Genomic DNA, 20156 nt, shown 5'->3' with positions numbered 1-20156 from the left:
GTGAAGCTTTTGCATTTAACTTCAAATGGTTTTGGTGTAAACTAGAATAAGCACAACAGATATTCCCACCAGCTTCCATGCCGTTATACAGCAAATGGTAAAAACTTATCTGCAAAATCAATGACATGGTCTGAAATACATCAGAGAGATACTAAGGCCCCAATTCAATTCACATGAGCCTATGCACGTTTGGCGACAGTACTGGGAGAAGGCATGAGGGAAGGTTGGTTGCAGCAACAATGGGGATGATCCGTTTCATGTGAGTGGACTGTCCCAATGAAGTCACTGCAGTTCCTTGTAGCAACTTGCAGCTTTGCCTAACTGAGCCTGGCTTGATACCTCAATGGAAAGGCACCTTTCCGCTGTTGTGTAAACCTTCTCTCCTTTATTTGTGTTCTTAGGAGAAATGATGTTTGAGGAGTTAAGTCTAGTTTAGTGCTGATTCATGCTGCTATTAACGCAGATTCAACCATACAGTCCCAAACACCTATGGATCTTATTATCTGTATTATGTCCCTGCAATGTGGCCTCAATTAAATGCTGTGTTTATGTTTCCATTCATTGAAGCTGGGCTGCCAGAGTTCCATAAGCAGTTATAGAAACACAACGGAAACCCATGGATATTAGGGTCCAGGGGTAACTATTGTTTTAAGGAACAGGGCTCCCTACACAAATCATATATCAGCTAATATACTGGAGAGAAAAAAATGTCCAGAAAAGTGGTTCAATCACCTTTTAAAACCATCATTTTATTGACACAGTTAAAACAATCTTTGGAGGTGGACACCTCCATTGAGTCAACAACAAAAAACAAAACATGAAGTAATAACTGAAAGAAAGGACTCAGGCATAATCATGTGACACACATCACAAGGTTATAACGTCACATTTATACAAAACAAGACACATCTGCACCCATAATCAATTACGCAAATAAAAAGGGTTGGTGTGTTGGAGCTGACAACGTTTTAATCCTTCTGTAATCATAGGATCATCATCAGAACCTTAGAAGTCATGCCCAAACTGTACGACCTAAATAGTAATGCAAAAATGGGATCATATCTAAACCAACATCACAACAAAATAGGATATTGCTAACCAGGGTAAGCCACTGGTCAAGAATCTGAGGGCAAAACTGCCTCTCCTCACCTCTGCAGGAGATAAAATAATGTTGCACTATAAGGGTACATTTGAAAACTGTGTCAAGCTTTTCAGTTGGATGCACAGGTGGGGAATTAAAATAGAGAAATGTAGATAAGCCTGAGACAATGCATGCAGTTGAACCACATCCATAGACAACAGGACCTGAAAACAGGTGCTACCCCTAAATCGGTTTGCCCGTAAATAACCATATTGTCAGCGTTGAAAATAGAGAAGCAGCTGAGTTCCATAAACTGGTAGCTTGCCTTTGCTGAGGTAAGTTGAAATTCCATCTGCTTAATTGTGTCCCTCTTAACCAGACATTGGACCATTTGTGGATGTTTTCCATCTACCAGTGGTATTGTCTTCTTTCCTCAGTTTGATTAGAAATGTATCTTCATGATTATTTGTCACCAAACATACTTTAGACCAGTTATTTCTACTGTCAAAATCCTATTGTTCTTTCTTTCTTGTTACCTTTGTCTTAAACTCCTAATTCTATTTCCATCGTCCTATTATTTTCTATCCTTACTCATACTTATTTTACAGTGTCATTGCAGCTTTAGAATGGCACTTAGTTGAAAGTGCTATAGACCGTCAGTCAACAAATAAATACGCAGCAGGACCAGCTTTATGGACATTCCTCCATTTTTATAGGAAGATCTAACTTGGAATTAGAAAAGTGTACATAGACACTATAAGGGTTTTTTAATTCCTGAAAATCAAGGCAACATATATTTATTTTATTTTATACTTGGGGATCTGAAGACGTACTACAGGAGTACTCTTGTATGTACTCTTAAATGCCCTTGTAAATCATCCCTGAAACATCCAATTGCCTAATATTAATATTTATGAATACTCCTATTTCCGATCTTTGGGGCTAATTTGCTCAGGAGTATCAGAGTACATAAATGAGCACTGCAGAAGTACTACTCCACTACTCCAAAATCTCTGCACTCATGGTGGAGACTCCAGACATAAAAAATATGCAAACTTTAAGTTTAAGTTCCAATGAGTAGCCAAATTGACCTTTTCCCACCAGCTATTAACTTTAGGACAGTCATGTGGTATATGCCAAAACTTCCTGACCTCTTGCACCTCCAGCATTTATTTTCATCTGTTAACATGACTTTTAAGTATTTTGATGGAGACCAAAAAAATTCTCAGGAGGACTTTTGTTGGAATAATCTTAGATCTGAGCCCAATAAATGTTGAATGTCACAGTATACGGATTAATAATACTGACCCCCACTCATAGTATATCAGTATTGTATGCCAGTCTTTACTGAGACTTCCGTATTGTGACTCCCCACCTCTGCCTGAGGTCAACAATTAATTCTAATACTTGTACCTAAACCCTATTCAAATTGAGTATGCAGTGGTCTAGTGCCTCATCAATCTGGAAATTTAATGTTATGGGTTTGTTAGAATCTCCATTCTGTTACCCATAGGTCCAAAAGATTTTCTGTATTCCGTCATTATTTGCTGTAGGAACTTGTACATTTAGAGATGTGATTTTAAGCTTTATGATGAGTCTTAAAAACTGGAAATGTTCAAATGCCCTTTTCACAATATGTTACTTTGTCATCTGCAGGCCCAAGCACTACAACACGAGGAGTTCACAGATTCTCAAGCAGTGGAAATTGACAATAAAGAAGAACTTGAGCTGAAACGCATCTACCAGAACCTACAGATAGAGTTCCAGGCAGAGCTAAGCAGGGTGAGTGTTCCCAATCGCATATGCTTGTTCAACCATTAAATCTGAGGAGTGGAACAGTTCACTTCAAAACTGCAATTGTTCAACCTGAATTCTAGTCCGAACCCTACCTCAACTCCTGGTTGCTATGGAATACAGCAGACAGCATTAACATAAGACAATGCATAAAGTATGTAGAAGTACCAGAACAGGAAAAACATAAAAAATCCAACAGAATAAAAATCCCACTTCAATTTATAAACATAGAGAACATTTTAATGTACACAATAACACCAACACAACAAAAATCCAATGAGGGGAACAGAGCTATGAATTTCTAAAGTTTAAAAAAAAATAGAACCAAAAACTGCTAACAACTGGTTGGCTTCGACCAGGACAAGGGTAAGGTTTAAGGCTGACTACAACAGAGCCCGTGTCCAAAACACTGGTTAGATTTCACAAAGCTAGAGCCCTCAGGTGGCAAGGCTGCTGGCTGTATACAAAGTTGCGCTCTTTGATGAATGGTTTGTAAAGGACGAGGTCTCAGTGAAACCATTGATGAACACAAGAAAATAGCTCAAAGGGGGGAAAAGTCTGAAGTTCACACCCAGGATGACATTGATTGGATGCTGCTCAGCATTGGGCCCGATGAAGATTTCTACCTTCGGATTCAGAGTCTTTTCTAGAAGTCATATTTCCACTCCAGCGGATGGCTACAAGTTGTAGCTGAAGATAGTTCGACGCCGTCAAATGCCGGTCGCCATTGGCTCCATTTACTATGATTTGCTGCTTTAGTGAAGAATGAAGTGGAAGCTGTGGAAAAGTGACGCCCACCAGCTATGCACCCTCGACAGATCAGCGGGCTGTTTGGTCCCAGTCCCTTCATGGTTTTCCAGGCACAAAGCCAACAAAAATATTTCAAAGTCCCAGATTTAACGTTTAGGCAAGAGGAGTACACTCCAAAGTTTCTAGGACCTGCAAGACAATACATGGGGCTTCGGAACTCAGTCCAGCCGAAGAAACTAGCAGGGTCCAAGGAAGATCCAGTTGGGACTGGACAGCTGGACTCCTTAGAAAAAGGGGACTTCTTGCAGCTTCTTGTGTCCCTATAGCTTAAAAGGAGGTCAGCCAACAGACTATTGGAGTCCACTTCTCAGTCCTGGGTACAAGTGGGAGCACCCTAAAAGGGTTCAACAGCAAGTGGGGTCCTTCTTCTGTCTACCACTGGTCCAGTAGTGCCCTGGAGAGAATGTCTAGGGGTCCCACACTTATATCTGGCATTAGCCAGTAGATGGGGTGCCTCCTGACCTTTCACTAACCAATAGGTAAAACAGTCCTGGGGTAACCCTACCCATATTTGCAGAAGTTCCTCTGTGCCCTACTGCAAACAATCTAATAGTGTCTCTCTATATTTACACCCAACATGGCAGAACCTTTCTTCCCCTATGCACAGCTCCTTTTTCCCTAGAGGTGTGGCCAGGGAAATGAGCAAACCCTCTTCTTTGGTCACTCAAAACAAGTTCTGAGTGCTGCTCCTCTCCCACTGGGAGTGATTTCTGACTGACTATAAAGACAAAGGAGTGGGCAGGCCCATGTGGTAACTATATCTGCCTGTGACAATGAAGGCCTCTTTCAAGTCATTTAAGTTCCTGGGCACTGCCCAGATGGTCATACTGTCAGATGTGCAAAACCCCTTCTACCACCCAATGCTTTTGTCTCACCTCTGGGAGATAGTTGACACCTATCAAATGGGCTATTCAGCTCCTGGATGACACTTAAAAGCTCATGCAAATGGTTTTCTAGAACCATTAGTCAAATAAAAGGTGACTTGCTAAATGCACCTTTTGTAAAATATCTAGTACAAATTTAGCTTTACCAATAAATTGGGGTTGTAAAAAAAAAAGTCCAAGAATTAACTTTGTAGGTGGTTCTTAGATGGGGATGACATTGTTTACGTATAATACTGTATTGCATAGCTTTCTTATAGAACATCTAACACTGCTACAGTGAAAATAGCTTTAGGGGCCTTATCACTGAGAGGACATGTTTTACATATCCTCCTTTTCAATACCATGCAGCCAGGCTTATTGGATATTAGTCCCTAATTGGGGTGACTTATTAGTACTTAAAAGGAGACCTGTCAAAAGGGGTTACTTTGACATGTTAACTTGGTGGTAGGTCTGCAGTTATGTGTGCACTGTCACTCTAGTGCTGGCACAATGTGTGCTGCAGTCCACTAGTGATATTTAACTTACAGGCCCTGGGTATACATTATAACACATACTAGGGCAGTGGTTCCCAACCTTTTGATTTCTGTGGACCCCCACTTTAACATTAATGGAACCCAGGGACCCCCAATGAATCGTCATGGGAATCCAGGGACCCCGCCTTGGTCATTACTGGAAGCTGGGGGCCTAATTTGTCAATATTTGCTAATATTTTTTAATTTTCAAGGCTCTTGTGGACCCCCTGAGAAGGCTTTGCGGACCCCCAGGGGTCCCCAGACCACAGGTTGGGAACCACTGTACTAGGGAGTTAAAGATGCCAATTAGGATTACAGCCAATTTCACCATGTTTTAAAAGTCAGGGTACATGATTAGGGCCTGTTAGCAGAGTCAAAAGACCAGTGGCATCAGTTTAAAACATAGGGGTGATCATGCAAAAAGAAGTATTTTCCTACACTAGCACAACCCTGTGCCTGCCTACTAAGAAACGTGTAAAATGTATTCTTTAACATTGTAGTTGCCTGACTTTGTGAGCTTGAGGACAATGTTCAGATGCATACATGCACATTAAGATGTACAAAAAGCAATAGAGCAAAAGACCAGAGAAATGTGTTAAGCATCTTAAACAACAGCAAATAGCAGATCAAGCTCATGCCTTCATGCCTCCTCATTATAAAGGAGTTGAAAGCTTAGGGCCCAATCTAAGATTTGACAGTCGGTACTCCAACCATCAGGGTGGTGAAGGACATTACCTTCGCCGTCCAGGCAGACTACCGTCTGTCACATGATCGCCAGCTTAGCGTTCACCTCAACATTGAAAGGAATCACCGTCACAGTGGCTCATTTCAATGAGTAAACAGTTTGGCAAACAGACACCGTTGGTTTGGATAGCCATTTGTCAAAGTTTTCAGAAGTGTTTGTTTGTCTGAAACAAATTCCCAAAGTGGGAATTTGTTTCAGAAAAATAAAAAAATAATGACCCCCCCCCTCCACCACTCCCTGATAGGTTTTCTCCCAGGATGTGGCGATCATTTTTTTTCTGTCCTGCAACACCATGTTTTTCCCGGTGGTGACAACAAACGCAACTCAACACCATTTTAAGGGTGAGTAGTTTAATGTCCGCTTGTGAAGGGCTACATGTCATTGGTGGAAGTGTCCCATAAAAAAGCATAAAGCTCCATCAACATAAAACTTGAGGTTCACCCATCACCAAATGAGGCAGGCAGAATGTGGGTTTGGTTGACAGGGTACCCCTTCATGTTTGAAATGGAGTATTCTGTCCACCAAACTCAAAATCAGCATCTTATTTAAAGAGTTTCTGATTTAACACTAAAAAAGTTAAGTGCTAGCTAGGGCAAAAAACTGTGAACAGAATTGCCCAACCCTCTTGAACTGTTTCCAGTGACCTATTCTATGTACAGTCACCTCTTGCTTTCCATCTAAGTTTTGGCTATATAAGTTCCAAATACAGAAAGACGTGCCTCCAGGGAGCGACATACTGGTTCATAATTAATACTTGCGGACTTAATTCTTTCATAAAATAGAATTACCCTTGCCGAGGATAAACCAGCCTCAGTTGATGAAAACTAGTTCGAACTTCACTGATGAAGGTGATGGGTGTTGTTCCATGGAGTGTATGGAAGGAGGAGTAGCTGACTAGCATTAACCATGTTGAGCTTGCCTTCTTGAATTATTCCCCGCTTTCTTGCATGGTTGGTCGTGTGTTTTTTTTCTTCTTGTTTAAGAACGTACGACATGGGAACATGAGCCTTTAGAAAGCAGATTTTGATGCAAATGTGAATTTTTTTTAGATATTTCAATGAACTGCAATAAATATGTTGGACACACTTTGGTCAGAAACCAAGAAAGTCAATAATTATAGAGAAACTATGGTGGACACTGTTATGAAGAGGGACATGTTTACAGTGCAGCTACATGATAGGTGCATACAGATCAATTCAGAATTTACTGATGTAAGTAGGCTAATCACTTGAAAAAGATGGGGAAAGGGTCACGTGGGTGGCGGGAAGGGATGACATTTCCAATTCTGCAGGTTGGTCACTTAGACAGAATGAAGGACACTTGACTAGACCTGCCATTTAGCCACAAGGACTGCAGGGATGGAGCGAGTTATAATTCCTATAGTTTGGTTACGAGTAACTCGTCCTCGCTGACATCCAGATGACATAGAATGCAAAGATTTGGTTAAACCTTTGAATAAGAGTGAAGGCTGTAATGCATAAGCTTGTTTTACAGATAAAGATGTAAGAAAATGTTTTGTTAGTGTAATGATACAATATGAGTGAGGTCCCTTACTTGGCAACAATACTCAGAGCAAAACTAAAAATGGTGAAATTTCCTTCCCTTTGTTATAATTTCTAAGGTACAGTTATAGAGGAATTTAGACACTTGGCTTATATCTACGCGCCTTTAAAATTTCTAATTTCGACAACCTTTTTTACAAAAATATAAAAAAATTATGCTACGACTAAGATACATTGTGTACATTAGTGCAGAAGGCATAAAAAAGACCAAAACAGCAATTTTATTTACAAAGTTATTATTTGGCTTGTTGTTATACACACATTTTCAACATTTTTCTATGGTAAAAAGTGTCCTTACGAATATTTGTTTATATTTCAACTTAAAACAGTTGTTTTGTTGTTTTTTAGGTCCCCCGTATTCAGATGCATATGTCTCGAATGTAAGGCCTTGCTGCTTTCATATGCAATAATAGAGTAATTTTTACTCTCTCAGTGAGGGTTAGGCACATCAATAGGTCGTGAAAAATTGCCACCAGATACTTTAGACCAGTCGTTCCCAACCTTTTGACTTCTGTGGACCTCCACTTTACCATTACTGGAACCTGGCGACCCCCACGAAATCATTATTGGAATCCAGGGACCCCCACTGAGTCATTAATAAAAGCTGGGGACCTAATTTGCTAATATTTTCATATTTTCTAAGCAGTCCGTGGACCCCCTGAGAAGGCTTCTCAGACCTCCCGGAGTCCCCGGACCACAAGTTGGGAACCACTGCTATTGACTACTTCATGGTGAGAAACATGTTGACCAGTAGCACTATAGTGTAGGAAATAGCCACACTCAGTTCCCCGACACCTACACCTATAGTTAGAGTAGTAGGCACAAATGTATTTTTCACAAGGGAAGCAAATCATTATCCTCTGTTTTTTCCGCTCTCTGTTTTTAATCTTGGCACATGTGCAAGATTGCATTAAAGATTGTTATCTAGGGCACCTGTAGCCAATTGTAGTTTTTTTTGTTCTAGCCCCTATGACTTCCACTCACCACCGGTATTTTGCAAAAGAAAAGATCTCAGGCAAAGAGCACTCCAGTAAGGCCCGTCAGGCATTGCAGCCTGACGAGGAGCAATGGCCCAGTGATAAAGCATGTCACCTAACGGTGAGTGAGAGCTATTGTTCCTGCTGGGCTGATGCTTGCGAGCACCTGCAAGACCCCGACCCAACTAAGTAGAACTGAGTCTTATTTCCTCTGGAACAGTGCAACTCAGTTTAAACTACAGGTTCATGTGGTGAGATTAATGCACTGGACCACTTAACTCTCCCTAGGTCCATATCCCATTAGGTTTTCGTTGTATAAGAGCGGAACTTCAGTCTCCCTTCATGAAGGTCAATAAGCCACCCAGATTCTACTGGACCTTACTCAGGAGCAGTGGCGAAGCGTGGGGGTTGCAGGGGGGGCCGGCCGCACCGGGCGCAACATCTGGGGGGGGCGCGCTCGCACGCGCGAGTGCTAAAATCCACGGGTTATGGGGCGCAAATTACTTGCCTTGCCCCAGGTGCTGACTACCCACGCTACGCCACTGCTCAGGAGCTTACAATAATTAGTATTATATATTACTGAAAAAAAGCTAATGAGAAGCGGTGCTTGAAACTGGCAAGCAGATATATCTAATGAGAGCCCTGATGATGGCATCATTGATTACTGCAATGTTATCTAGTCACGGGTCACAAAAAAGCACAGTGACAGACTGCAAAGGCCACACAATAAAACTATCAAATATGCCTAAACATAAAGAAACTGAGTCATCTAAAAAGCCTTGAAGAACTCAACTGGCTCCGCGAGAGTGAAATATCGCATTCAAGATGCTCGCCTTATGCATAATGTCAGTTGGAACAAAGGGCCTGCGAATTAGCAACATTTAGCGGCCGTAGCAAGGCAGCATTCAGTAATGCCCCACTCGATTTATCCACAAATATTCAAGTATCAAAATATAGCAACTGAGCAATTTCGAATTTGGAGACCCAAACTCTGGAATATCCGGAGAAGAGAGAGCAGAACCTTGCTTAGAATGCAGATAATGTATGATAAAAAGCGTTTCCGGGTTTCCTTTGGTTGAAGGCCCAATGTTTCACAAGCAGTGACTGAGGAACACCGAACAGGAAGCTAAACCTCAAATTAGTTTGGGTTTATCTGACCTGATCTTTCATGGAAAATAACCTGATGTTCTAATGAGTTCTACAAAGTGGCAACAACGCTTCACTATATAATTAACTAAATACATGAGGATATTTATCTTTCATTTAGTCATTAAAAAACACACCACGACGGTGATGCAAAAAGGTTCTCGAATAAATTTCATACTCTGGGCTATTGGTGGCATAAGTCTCCTTTGAGCAGATGTTTTATGATACAATAGGTGACAATGATACAATATTAATGAATTTTCTATATGGCACACACTCACGTTAGGGCACGTAAGATAATAGTGAAGGCTTCCTCTGTGATCTCTCTCTGCCCAGATTTAAGAAGGATTAGCGCCACATTTGCGTCCTTTTTTTGATGCTAAAGTGGTGTAACACTTTGCGCCACATTATGCCTGCGCCAGGCATAATGTATGCAAGTGGGCATTCCCCTGTGAGGGGGGCTGAAAAAATGGCAAAAAGAAATCGAAAAAGATTTCTTTGCAGCATTTTTTGTGGCAATTTTAACACCTGCTCAGAGCAGGCATAAAAAGGAGGCACACCATTATTTATAATGGGCTTCAATGTGCTTTACTGATTAGCATCAACATTTTTGACACTAATCCTGCAAAGCACTAAACTAACTTAAAAAAATGTGATGCTACTTCCCTAACTTCCACCATGGTGCACCGTATCTTTAATACGGCACTCACATGGTGGTGTTAGGGGACCTCTGAGGGGCACAAAAAAAGTGGTGCTGCATTGGATGCAGCACCACTTTTCTTAAATCTGCCACTTAGTTTTAATATCTTCGATTTGTGTTTTTAGCAAGTATAACCCCAAACGTAAGGCTTTTATACGCCTACTGTAGCCATAGGCAAACCTACTAGGTACACTTCTCAATTTGTTTATCAGTGGACCACAGAATGTTTTCTCAAACTTTACAAATTGTGCAAGCTTTAAGATTTCATTTTTTTGTGAGTTTAGTGCTGTGTAAACATAGGCTTTTATTAAAAATAAAAATCTTAGAAAAAACCCACAAGAGAACGTTTTGCAAGCTGATTCATCGTCAGGGGAGGCATTGAAATGTTTACAAATTATTGCATTGTTCTCAAAGTATTGAATTTTGATTTTGATTCTGATTATTAGTTTGCTATTTTCACCTTGAGTCCAACTCACTTATTGAAGTACAAAATTCATTATGCTCATTCATCAATGAACTGTGCGCGTGATTAGCCAACACTACACTCCGGGCCTCCTTACGAGTCTGCTGGTCCATGGACCGCCAGACTCGCGGAGGCGCTCAGACTGCAGCGATAGGGGCAGTCCACCTGTCATATGAACGTGGCGGAGCTGCCATGAACCAACCGCCAGGTTGCCGACAGCCTGGCGGTGCTGGCAGTATCAATCCACCAGGGCAGCACTGCAAGCGGTTCTGCCCTCCGGATTATGACCTGTGTTTCCACCAGCCTTGGCGGAAAGGGGGTGCCAGGGCCCCTGCACTGCCCATGCCCCCAATGATTGCCCGGTCTATTGCACCCGATGCAACGCAACACTGCTGCCGGCTCTATTACGAGCCGGTGTCAATGTTGTGGTGTGTTTCCTGCTGGTCCAGCAGGCAGAAACGCTGTTTCCACCTGCCAGCCCATCGGGAAACTTGTAAAAGGTACAGCAAAGGGATAACTGCATATGCGGTCATCCTTATTCGGGACTTTGGCAGGTGGCCTCCACCGCCCACCAAAGTCATAATGAGGGCCTCAGACTCTCTGTATGGCAACACAATCAATGGAACCTATTGACTGTATTGCACACAATCCTGCAGCCTTATAGCCTGCCATAGCCAGCTGCACAGATCATTGAAGGACCGCACGATTATTATAGGCCCGAGCCAAAGGCCTATAATAAGGGAGCGGGACGTCAAATGGCAGGAATAACCTGCCGTGGTATATCAAAAGGCTATTAGAACATTCTACACCTGCCCCCCCCCCCCACAAAAGTCCCCTTAGAGCTACAGGGAGTTAAAAAGCTCCCACAGCTCTGAAGCTTTTCAGGCTTTGTTTCACAGCACCTGCTGTGAATGTTTAACAATTGATGTCCACACAGAAGGTCATGACAGTAATGGTCAAACAAGCATAGCAGACTGTGAGAGTGACCAGCAGTCTGTTCCGGATTCATCTTGGCCTCTGCCAAACTGTGTTTTTTTTGTTTGGCAGAAACAAAAAGCCACAGGGGCTGAGGAGAACCGCCCCCTCCCTCCTTTTGAGGTGCCAGTAACACTGTGAGCTACTTGAAGAGGGAGGACAGCTCACTACTTTCCTCTCCCATAAACAGCTTCTCTCGCTCCCCTGTGCAATCCAAATATTTTGGTGAGGCAGGGGAGAGGGAGAGTCAGGTGATGTAGCTTAGAACATTGAAATGTCAACAACAGCCCGCCTATATCCATGTCTGTAGCCTGCTGCTCCCTTGTCTTCAATTCGCCTGTCAAATTCTGATGTTCTAATATAGCCTTGTAGCTCACCGTAGCGGCCTGTAGTTGGTCCAGTGTTAAAGGCCCGAGCCGAAGGCCTTTAACAAGGGAGCGGGCCTTTAATGACTGGTATAGCCCAACTACAGAGGACTTTAAGGCTATTAGAACATTGTGCCACCAGAGGGCAGACTGTTCTAATAAATAAAACAAAAGCCTTACAGAGCCCGAGAGGTTTAAAATCCCCTCGGGCTCCATGCGGCCTTTGTTCACAGATGTTGCTGTGAGACAAATATTGGAATGTTGAGGCTCTGGGCTTTTACCAGCCATTCGAAGCCTGGAGCACTCTACTGTCTGCAATGTAGATCTCAACATCCCAGCGATTTGAGACCCTAACGTGTGAATAGCTCCGCTTTACAAGTATTTGATTGACTGATTGAATATTCCAACATTCTAATAACAGTTACTATCTGGTTCTCTATGAAAGTGATGTTTAATTGACCTAGAATGGTGCTTCGAAGTTGGTTGAGTCCAATATATTAATTGATTCAATAGGAGAAATTGATTTACTTAGCAAATAAACTTCCCTGTAGAACCCTTTGAGGAAAGTATGGTGGAGCAAAAATGTTAAGGTTTTTTTCCTGTTCCTTCAGAAATTGAGTCTGGAGAGGAATCTGGAGGAGACACAATGTCATTTTGCAGAGGAACTAGAGAGGAAGCAGAGGACGATCTGTCAAATGGAAGCAGAACTCTCTGATCTGCGGGACGAGCTTAAGCGGCAGCAGATTGAACGCCAGAATCTGATGGATCTTAAGACTCGCCTGGAGAATGAGATAGCCACATATCGCCGCCTTATTGAAGGGGATGACTTCGGGTAAGTTGTTGCCTTCCTGGCACGGAAGTGACCATTTGCACGATTCTATAGTGTGGGCTGATCTTAAATATGACCTTAGGCTTAGACTAAGAAAGCTCAGCCCGTGCAGGTGTCTGTGTCTGTTAAAATAGTATGTCAAGTCAAAATATCTTTATTTGGCCAAATAAATATGATCATAAAAGTATAGAATATAAAATGCATTTTAAATAATCACAATCAATTAAATCGAGATTAAACATTTAAAAAAGACAATCAATTTTGTAAACATGAATAAAAAACTTCCCAGTTTAAAAAGCATTATTTTTCCTTAGCTTTATAGCAGCAATAATACAACTCAGCACATCAAAGCACATTCTGGGAGATACAAGACTTTGAAGATATCACAATCCAGCTTTAGAAGAAATAAAGTGCTTGTGCAAGAGAATCAAGTATAAATGGCGGGATTTTAAGGTTTGATAGAAAATGCAAAAAAACATAAAGTGCACAGTGGTCTGGGAGGAAGTGGCATCACATGGACAACATCGGAGAGTGGTAAACCAGGTGCCAACCCTAGGAAATGCAACCACAATATGGACTGTGTTTAATTTAAACCTGGTAAAATAAAATCTATATTGTGAATTCCCGATTCAGGTTACACGAGATTCCATGCCTGGGGTGTTGGAAATTGGCATATAACTGAGGGCTGAAACTATGTTGAGTGACCTCTCAATCTTGATCTCTTTCCTATTTGATACAAATCTTTTGTTTCCCCAACCTCCTGCTTTATATACAACAGAAAGGCACTTACTCTTAGAGAGATGGGTAATTTCCTTAATGAGCTCCCTAATCCAGGTCGAAAGCCATATTGGGCTGCTGAAAAGAAGGTATGGGCCTTTGTCCAATTCTCCAGTTTAGTCAACATGACTTGCCCTAAAACTTTTTGCAGTGGAGTCTATTAAGGAAATCGGTCGATAACATGCAGGAATAATCCAGTTGCCTCTTTTGTGGATTGGAACGATACTAGATTCTCTCATGGAGTCATTTAATTTTCCCTTGACTACAGCTCTTTAAACATTAGTAACTAATGGTCCCCTAAAATCTATGTTATGTTTAAACAAGTCTAAAGGGACACCGTTGGGACCTTGCGCTTTCCAACTGACTACACTCATGATGGCTTTGTTGACAGATGCTAAGCCAATTAAGTCTAATAGCCATTGCTTGTTGGAAGGATCGGAGTCTGTCCTAATGCCCCATCATTTCCCCCTGCCTATAGAGGCTAATAAAATAAGGGAAAAATAATCGAACCAGTCCTGTTCAGAGATATGGTATTATGTGCCAGTTCCTGGACTGTCTGCGAACAAATGACATTTTACTACCACCTAAAAAATATATTGTCTTTCAGAAGCACCGCTTGTTCCAGATCCTTTCAAACCTTAACTCTATTTACTACCTCCCAAAAATGTCTATTGTCTTTCAGAAGCACTGATTGTTTCAGATCCTCCCAAACTATAACTCTGATTTCTTGCTTCCTGCTTTCTATGGCTCATTTGTAAGTAATTCTAGCTAGCTTCCCTGTTGATATTGATGTTACATCAAGATGTGTTGTTAGCTTTTAAAGGGCATTAGGAGCTGAACCATAATTGAGATGGCGCTCTTGTAGGGTCTTATTTTTTATAACATATGTGAATCAGTTCCACAAATTTCTGTGGCACTGTCATGAATTTTGTTTGGGTCAGCATTCAATGAGGGACAGCAGACAATGTCCTTAAAAACCACTCAAATCAAATCCTTAAAAACCTTGTTTGGGTCTACATTGGCCCATTTCATACCAACCCCCTTATTTACAGAATAAGATAGAGATGGCCTAGTCACACCTAGGGTGCCAGATTGATAGGGAATTAGAAAATATCGAATACTGAGATTATGGTCAGTGTGGGGAACACACTAGTTTCTGGGCCAAATCTCTTGACAAAAGCACAAAATCTATTGTACTGCCCATACCTCTGCCTGCAAAGCTAGGAAGACTTGCATCACCCTGGGCATAAGTGTCTGAATTTTTTTATATTTCTGTATGATGAAAAAATGTTTTAATAGGATGAAAACAAATCAGAATACTTTACATATTGATGTGCAAAGGATAATTTTCACAGATTGTTAATAAACTATATAGTTTTATCAGTACAGCTGCAAGTTAGTGGAGAGGTTTTTGGACATTTCTTGGAAAGTTACTGTGTGTAGATGACAATGTGTTACCACATCATGGTTTAGTAATATATGTATTACAAATGAGTGTTTATACAAACTGAGAAACAGTCATGCCCTGATGGCAATGTTGTTAGTAAACTAAAATAAGGCCTAGGTTATTTGGGCTAGACCTCATGGTTATGTGGGCTGGATTCTTGTGATGCATACAGCAAACTTTAGTCTACTTAATCAAACAAATTAGGTTTTTCTGTACTGCAGAAATGCTGAGCTAGGTTGTTTATGGCCCGTTTAAAAAAAAAACATGTTTCTTGTCCATGAGACATATCAGCAAGCCATTTCAGTTCTAAGCTTCATACCTTTGTATTGTGTGGGGGATCTGTAAGCAAAGAGGTAGAGAGGGAAGCGTTTATCTAAAACGCTCCCTCAAAAATATTCTTGACAATTGTGGTTGGGTTGTACACATTCTTGGACGCAGAGGAAACTCAGTGAAATGCTTTAGGTTGCAGTGCCAAATATGTCTATCATTCTGCAGAGCACCCATGCTCTAGCTTTTCTTTCAGTCAGGTCTGTGGTTTTACAGCCCAGTGGAAAACATTGTTCAGTCATGTAATACTTACAGCACTTAGACTCACCAGCTTCACACTTTTGTTTTCTTTTCTTTCAGCAGAAGAACAGCAAGTCAAAGAGGTAAATATTTTATTCAACCTATTTGTTTCTTGATCTCCCAGGGTGGCTGCATAATGAAAAAAATATTCTGTGGTGGATTTGATTATGTAGAAAAGCTCTTTCATTTGCTTCAGGATCCATGTTATTAGGAGTGGAGACAGTGCTGATCAGACAGAATGTTATATTAATTTAATAAAGACCAGTATGGCTTTATGTGGGAAAGAGGTGTGGGACACACCACCTTTCCAAAATTCCCCTGCTCTCTTCAGGCTCTTCTTTACCGCTCAGTGTCACATTCCCCACTCTATCTAGCCATGCAGCTGTTATTTTAGTGCACTAGTCAGCCTGTTTTTTTTTAAGCCATGTATTCTGTCCCGCACACCCTTCATAACAGATCCCACCACCCACTTTCAAATAATCCTGTCAGTGCCCGCTCCTTTGCTTAGCATACCTTCCTTCTCTGTGTCAAAACTCTATCTCACACTGTACCCTGCACCCCAGCCCATTCCGTGTCCCACGCAACAGCAAATCTATTTGTACTGGTAGTAGGTATTGTTACAGTGGTGGCTGACTGAACACTCTTGCATAATTTTTAATTAATGGGTGCAGTCAGTCACATCCAAGCAGACTATATAAAATGGACCTACCTTGGTATTATGATGGTAAATTGCTCCTTACATTAAACAGGCTGTACATATGGAAGTGAAAGAAGTGACTTGTGTGCGCCATGTACCAGTATCATTTATAGTTGCAACTATCAACCGGTCTATTTACTGTTCCATTTACTGCTTGTACAGCCATTAATAAATATTGTTACTTGAAACAGGCACAACTGTGAAACTGAAAAACTCCATCTGCAAAATCTGTACTCCCACTATTAACACGCAAAGAACATGAGGTTCAAGAATGTTTCCCACCTGTGACTTAGAAAGCTCAAAGTGGCACAAACTATATAACCTTAATCCTATCAAACTTCAAGACCTCACTTTTCAATCTCTTTTGGCACATTTCCTGCACCACCATATCAGGGACCTGTTCCAATCACATAGGATCCATCCTTGCTATCTCTCCTAAAATACTCAATTCTCTCCCATTCCACCGTATAGTGAGGCCTGTTTTCATTAATGAGACAATTTACTTGCCTGGAGATTTCCGCCTGTTCTGAATCTAACATTTTACCTACCCCAGAACTGGTTACAAGGCAACATGTTCAACCCTGTACAAAATCTTTTACTAAAATAGTGTCAAAAGGCAGATTCTGTCTATGTAATTATGTCATTTTATTCACAGATTACATGGATATTATACCCAAATTCCCACTCCATATTTTAAATGGGTGGTCAACAGAGGTCCAGGAGAGTCACAATCATGGGAGAATCGTAGGGTTGCCACATAAGATAACTTTACATACAAGTAATCTGAAACTACATTGTTTCACCACTTCCTTATGCTCTGAACTGGCCACAAGGCAACATATCAGTGCTATATAGTCCCTGAATAATCAAATTAAATACAGAAAACTCATAAAATAGGCAGTGGTTAGATTGAATCTTTATATGGATTTGGCGATCCTTGGTTTGTGTTGAACACCCATGGTCTATACATAATGCTAAAACTAATATTAAGCATACTAAATGACTGACCCTTCCATATTCTTCCAGGTGCCAATGGCCGTCGAAGTGTAAAGACTATTGTACAAGACTACGTTGATGGCAGGGTCGTCTCCTCCAAGGTGAAAGAGATCCATCAGAAGGCATGAGCAAGATCAGGAAAAAAATATAAAATGGCCTGAAAAATCAGAAGGAAGAGACCGTTCGAACAGCTCAAACAGGGCAGATTCTACTGACCACAAACAGAGACCGATCATCCACGAACCTGTTCAACACAGAATCTGACCTCAGAGCTTGTTGGTAAATTGGATTAGAACTGGAGTACATTGACCACTGTCTCTTCTACACTAAACTGCCTCAGATCTTCAAAAGCAAGCTAAGATGTGAATTAGATATATGTTATTGTATAATTCTGCATTCTCTATTTCTTCTGTTACTATATTATATTGTATGACTCCCAGTAGGTAATAAAGTATATTATTTTAGTGCTGGGCACAGCTCGTTGCTTTTTTCTATCATGCAATGAGTGAAATGAGTTGGCCACTGTACAGTAAGTTTTTGATTGCTTGGATGGTGATATTGTTTCACTAAAATTTCCAGTTCATATTAAGAAACGTAAAACCCACCACCACAATGAACAAAAGATCTGTTAGAGCTTTGTTTACGTTATGTTATCTTCTAAACAAATACTGGACAGTGTCTAAATCCTGAAATGGTGCTTATATCTGTGACACCACAATATGAGAACTTTGGAGCATGGTTTGTCTACAAGACTGCATCTTCTCCAGCTGATACACCTGTTAGCAATCTCAGCCGTGATGGTAAAAACTGGATGGACAAAAATATGAATTTTGCTATTGTCACCCAATGAAGGCTTCCACCTAAGAACAGTGGAAAGTGATCAGTCACTGGGTTCCTTGGATTGGTAGCTGCCTCCTGGTTGAGTGTCGGTTTTTGTCTACATCTTAGATCTTAAAGTTCAGTCTCTGTCCTTTATTAGGCAGTGAACAACTCATTCACTAAAGTGTATTGGGCGAGATTTGACAGGCTTCACCAGTACGAAAAATGGCAGGGAAAAAAGAATCATGAATAAGGGAAGAGAAGATGGGAAAAAATTATGAATTACAAATCAATAGGGTGAAACAGAAGGGAGGAAGGAAAGCATGTAAAGGAATTGCACAAAACAAAAAAAAGAAGAGGAAAGGCATTTAAAGATGGAGCAAACACACAACAAGAAAAGTAAACCCAAACAAAAAGAAAGTAAAACCTCTGCTTTGCCCTGGAATAACTGGCACGCGTTTTAATTTTCAATGCACTTTTGATTGAGGTCCTTTTCTTTATTACTAGAAACGTATAACTCTACCAGAAACATCCCTCCTATGAGACAATGAAAGTAATCAGTTTCCCACTACTCATTACTTGTACCAGAGTGACAAACTACAGATTACTTTTAGACAGCCTACATCATAGTTGTCAGTTGCTAATAGGCCTATGTCCTGTGTGACGACTTCTACAAGTTCTGTTTTTAGTTAACAGTAACTGGCCCCTGAAACCTAGCCAACCATATTAGAAGGACGTTACTGCTCAGGCAGGGACTTTTTGCTCAAAGTGCTGTTGCCAGCCCAGCGGAAGAAACCGTGAATGTAAGGAACTGGACATCCACCAGTGTACAGAGGTTTGTATGCAAGCGAAGTTTGCAGGAAAAAAGATTTTGCAGGAAATGTTTACTGGGGTTAATTTTTCACAGTAGATTTCTCAAACAAAAAGTAGTTTGAGGCATGTTAGTCTACAAAAAGGGGTCTACAAAAACTCACAAAGTGGTGATGCTCACAAACTCCAGTCTAGCGCATGCACAGTGAAATTCTGCTATAATGTTAATAAGCATTGTCAAATCCAATTGGAGGGACTTTTTCTAAACAAAAAGTCACTACAGTTAACTGACACATGAATACACATATCTAAAAGAGGGAACATTGGTGGAGAGAATAGAAAGGGACATTTGGCAGGATAAGGACAATGTCAATCCAGCACAAACTTTGGTTGTCTTATGTATTCGGTTTTAATGTGTAAACGATTCATATGAGATAGTTATATGATGGGACATAAATTTGAATAACACTGAGGTAACCGACAAAGGAGGTCTACTATATTTTGAACCGTGCATCCAATGGTATACCTTTTCCAGATAATGCCATAGCACGTTTTCTAAGCTAAGCCTAGGTCAACACACTACCCCACTGCTCACAGAATTAAGTTCCCACCTACCTACCTGCGAGGCTCAACAAAATTACCAGAAAAAATAAATTATTTTTTGTCCCTTAGCCACTACTCAAGAGCTTCCTACGGTGACATGTTTCATAAGCAAAATCCAATTTTCTGTCAAAATGCTAAATAAAGGCCCTTTTATGGAAAAATAATACTTGTAATTATAAGAATTATTACTCTTTATGCAAAATGAAATCATAGGTCTGACTTTCTTCCTCCAGAAAACTCACATTTCATTTTTTGGGAATGGCTGGTGATGCAGTGCATATTAAGGATAGGTACCCTTTCAGTCACAAAGAGGCGATATCATTATGCATTTAGCAGTATTGTTGGTACTGCTTGCAGCTACATGCAAAGGGGCATGATACACTCTGTGTTGCTGTAATGGTAGCATAAATGATGAAAAGACGCAGGTGAGTAAGTCAAAGGATTAGTTTATTCCTTCAAATAAAAGGAGCCCTCGGAGAAATTCGTCATCCTGTGCTCACCGATCCAAACTGCCCCGGCCGTCTGGACTGGAATGCCCAGCACAAGGAAAATCATAGGGTAGAATTTCAAACAATAACAGAACATGAATAACAAAAT

At 40.9% G+C, this 20156-nt stretch overlaps 1 protein-coding gene across 2 annotated transcripts in view; it reads left to right on the top strand.

Annotated features, from left to right (window-relative positions):
- LOC138299405 (keratin, type I cytoskeletal 19-like) overlaps positions 1-17791 on the top strand; it is a 138747-nt gene extending 120956 nt beyond the window's left edge. Inside the window, exons 5-8 of one of the 2 annotated variants that reach the window (XM_069237637.1) lie at positions 2738-2863; positions 12626-12846; positions 15695-15717; positions 17358-17791. In XM_069237637.1, the coding sequence (XP_069093738.1) occupies positions 2738-2863; positions 12626-12846; positions 15695-15717; positions 17358-17455 (468 nt within the window). In that variant the 3' untranslated portion in view covers positions 17456-17791. The remainder of the gene's footprint in view (positions 1-2737; positions 2864-12625; positions 12847-15694; positions 15718-17357) is intronic. The other variant, XM_069237636.1, reaches the window with a different exon arrangement.
- The last annotated feature ends 2365 nt before the right edge of the window (positions 17792-20156 follow it).

Source organism: Pleurodeles waltl, chromosome 6 (assembly GCF_031143425.1).
Source record: "Pleurodeles waltl isolate 20211129_DDA chromosome 6, aPleWal1.hap1.20221129, whole genome shotgun sequence".
Classification (NCBI taxonomy): domain Eukaryota; kingdom Metazoa; phylum Chordata; class Amphibia; order Caudata; family Salamandridae; genus Pleurodeles; species Pleurodeles waltl.
This window is presented reverse-complemented; position numbering and strand designations above follow the sequence as displayed.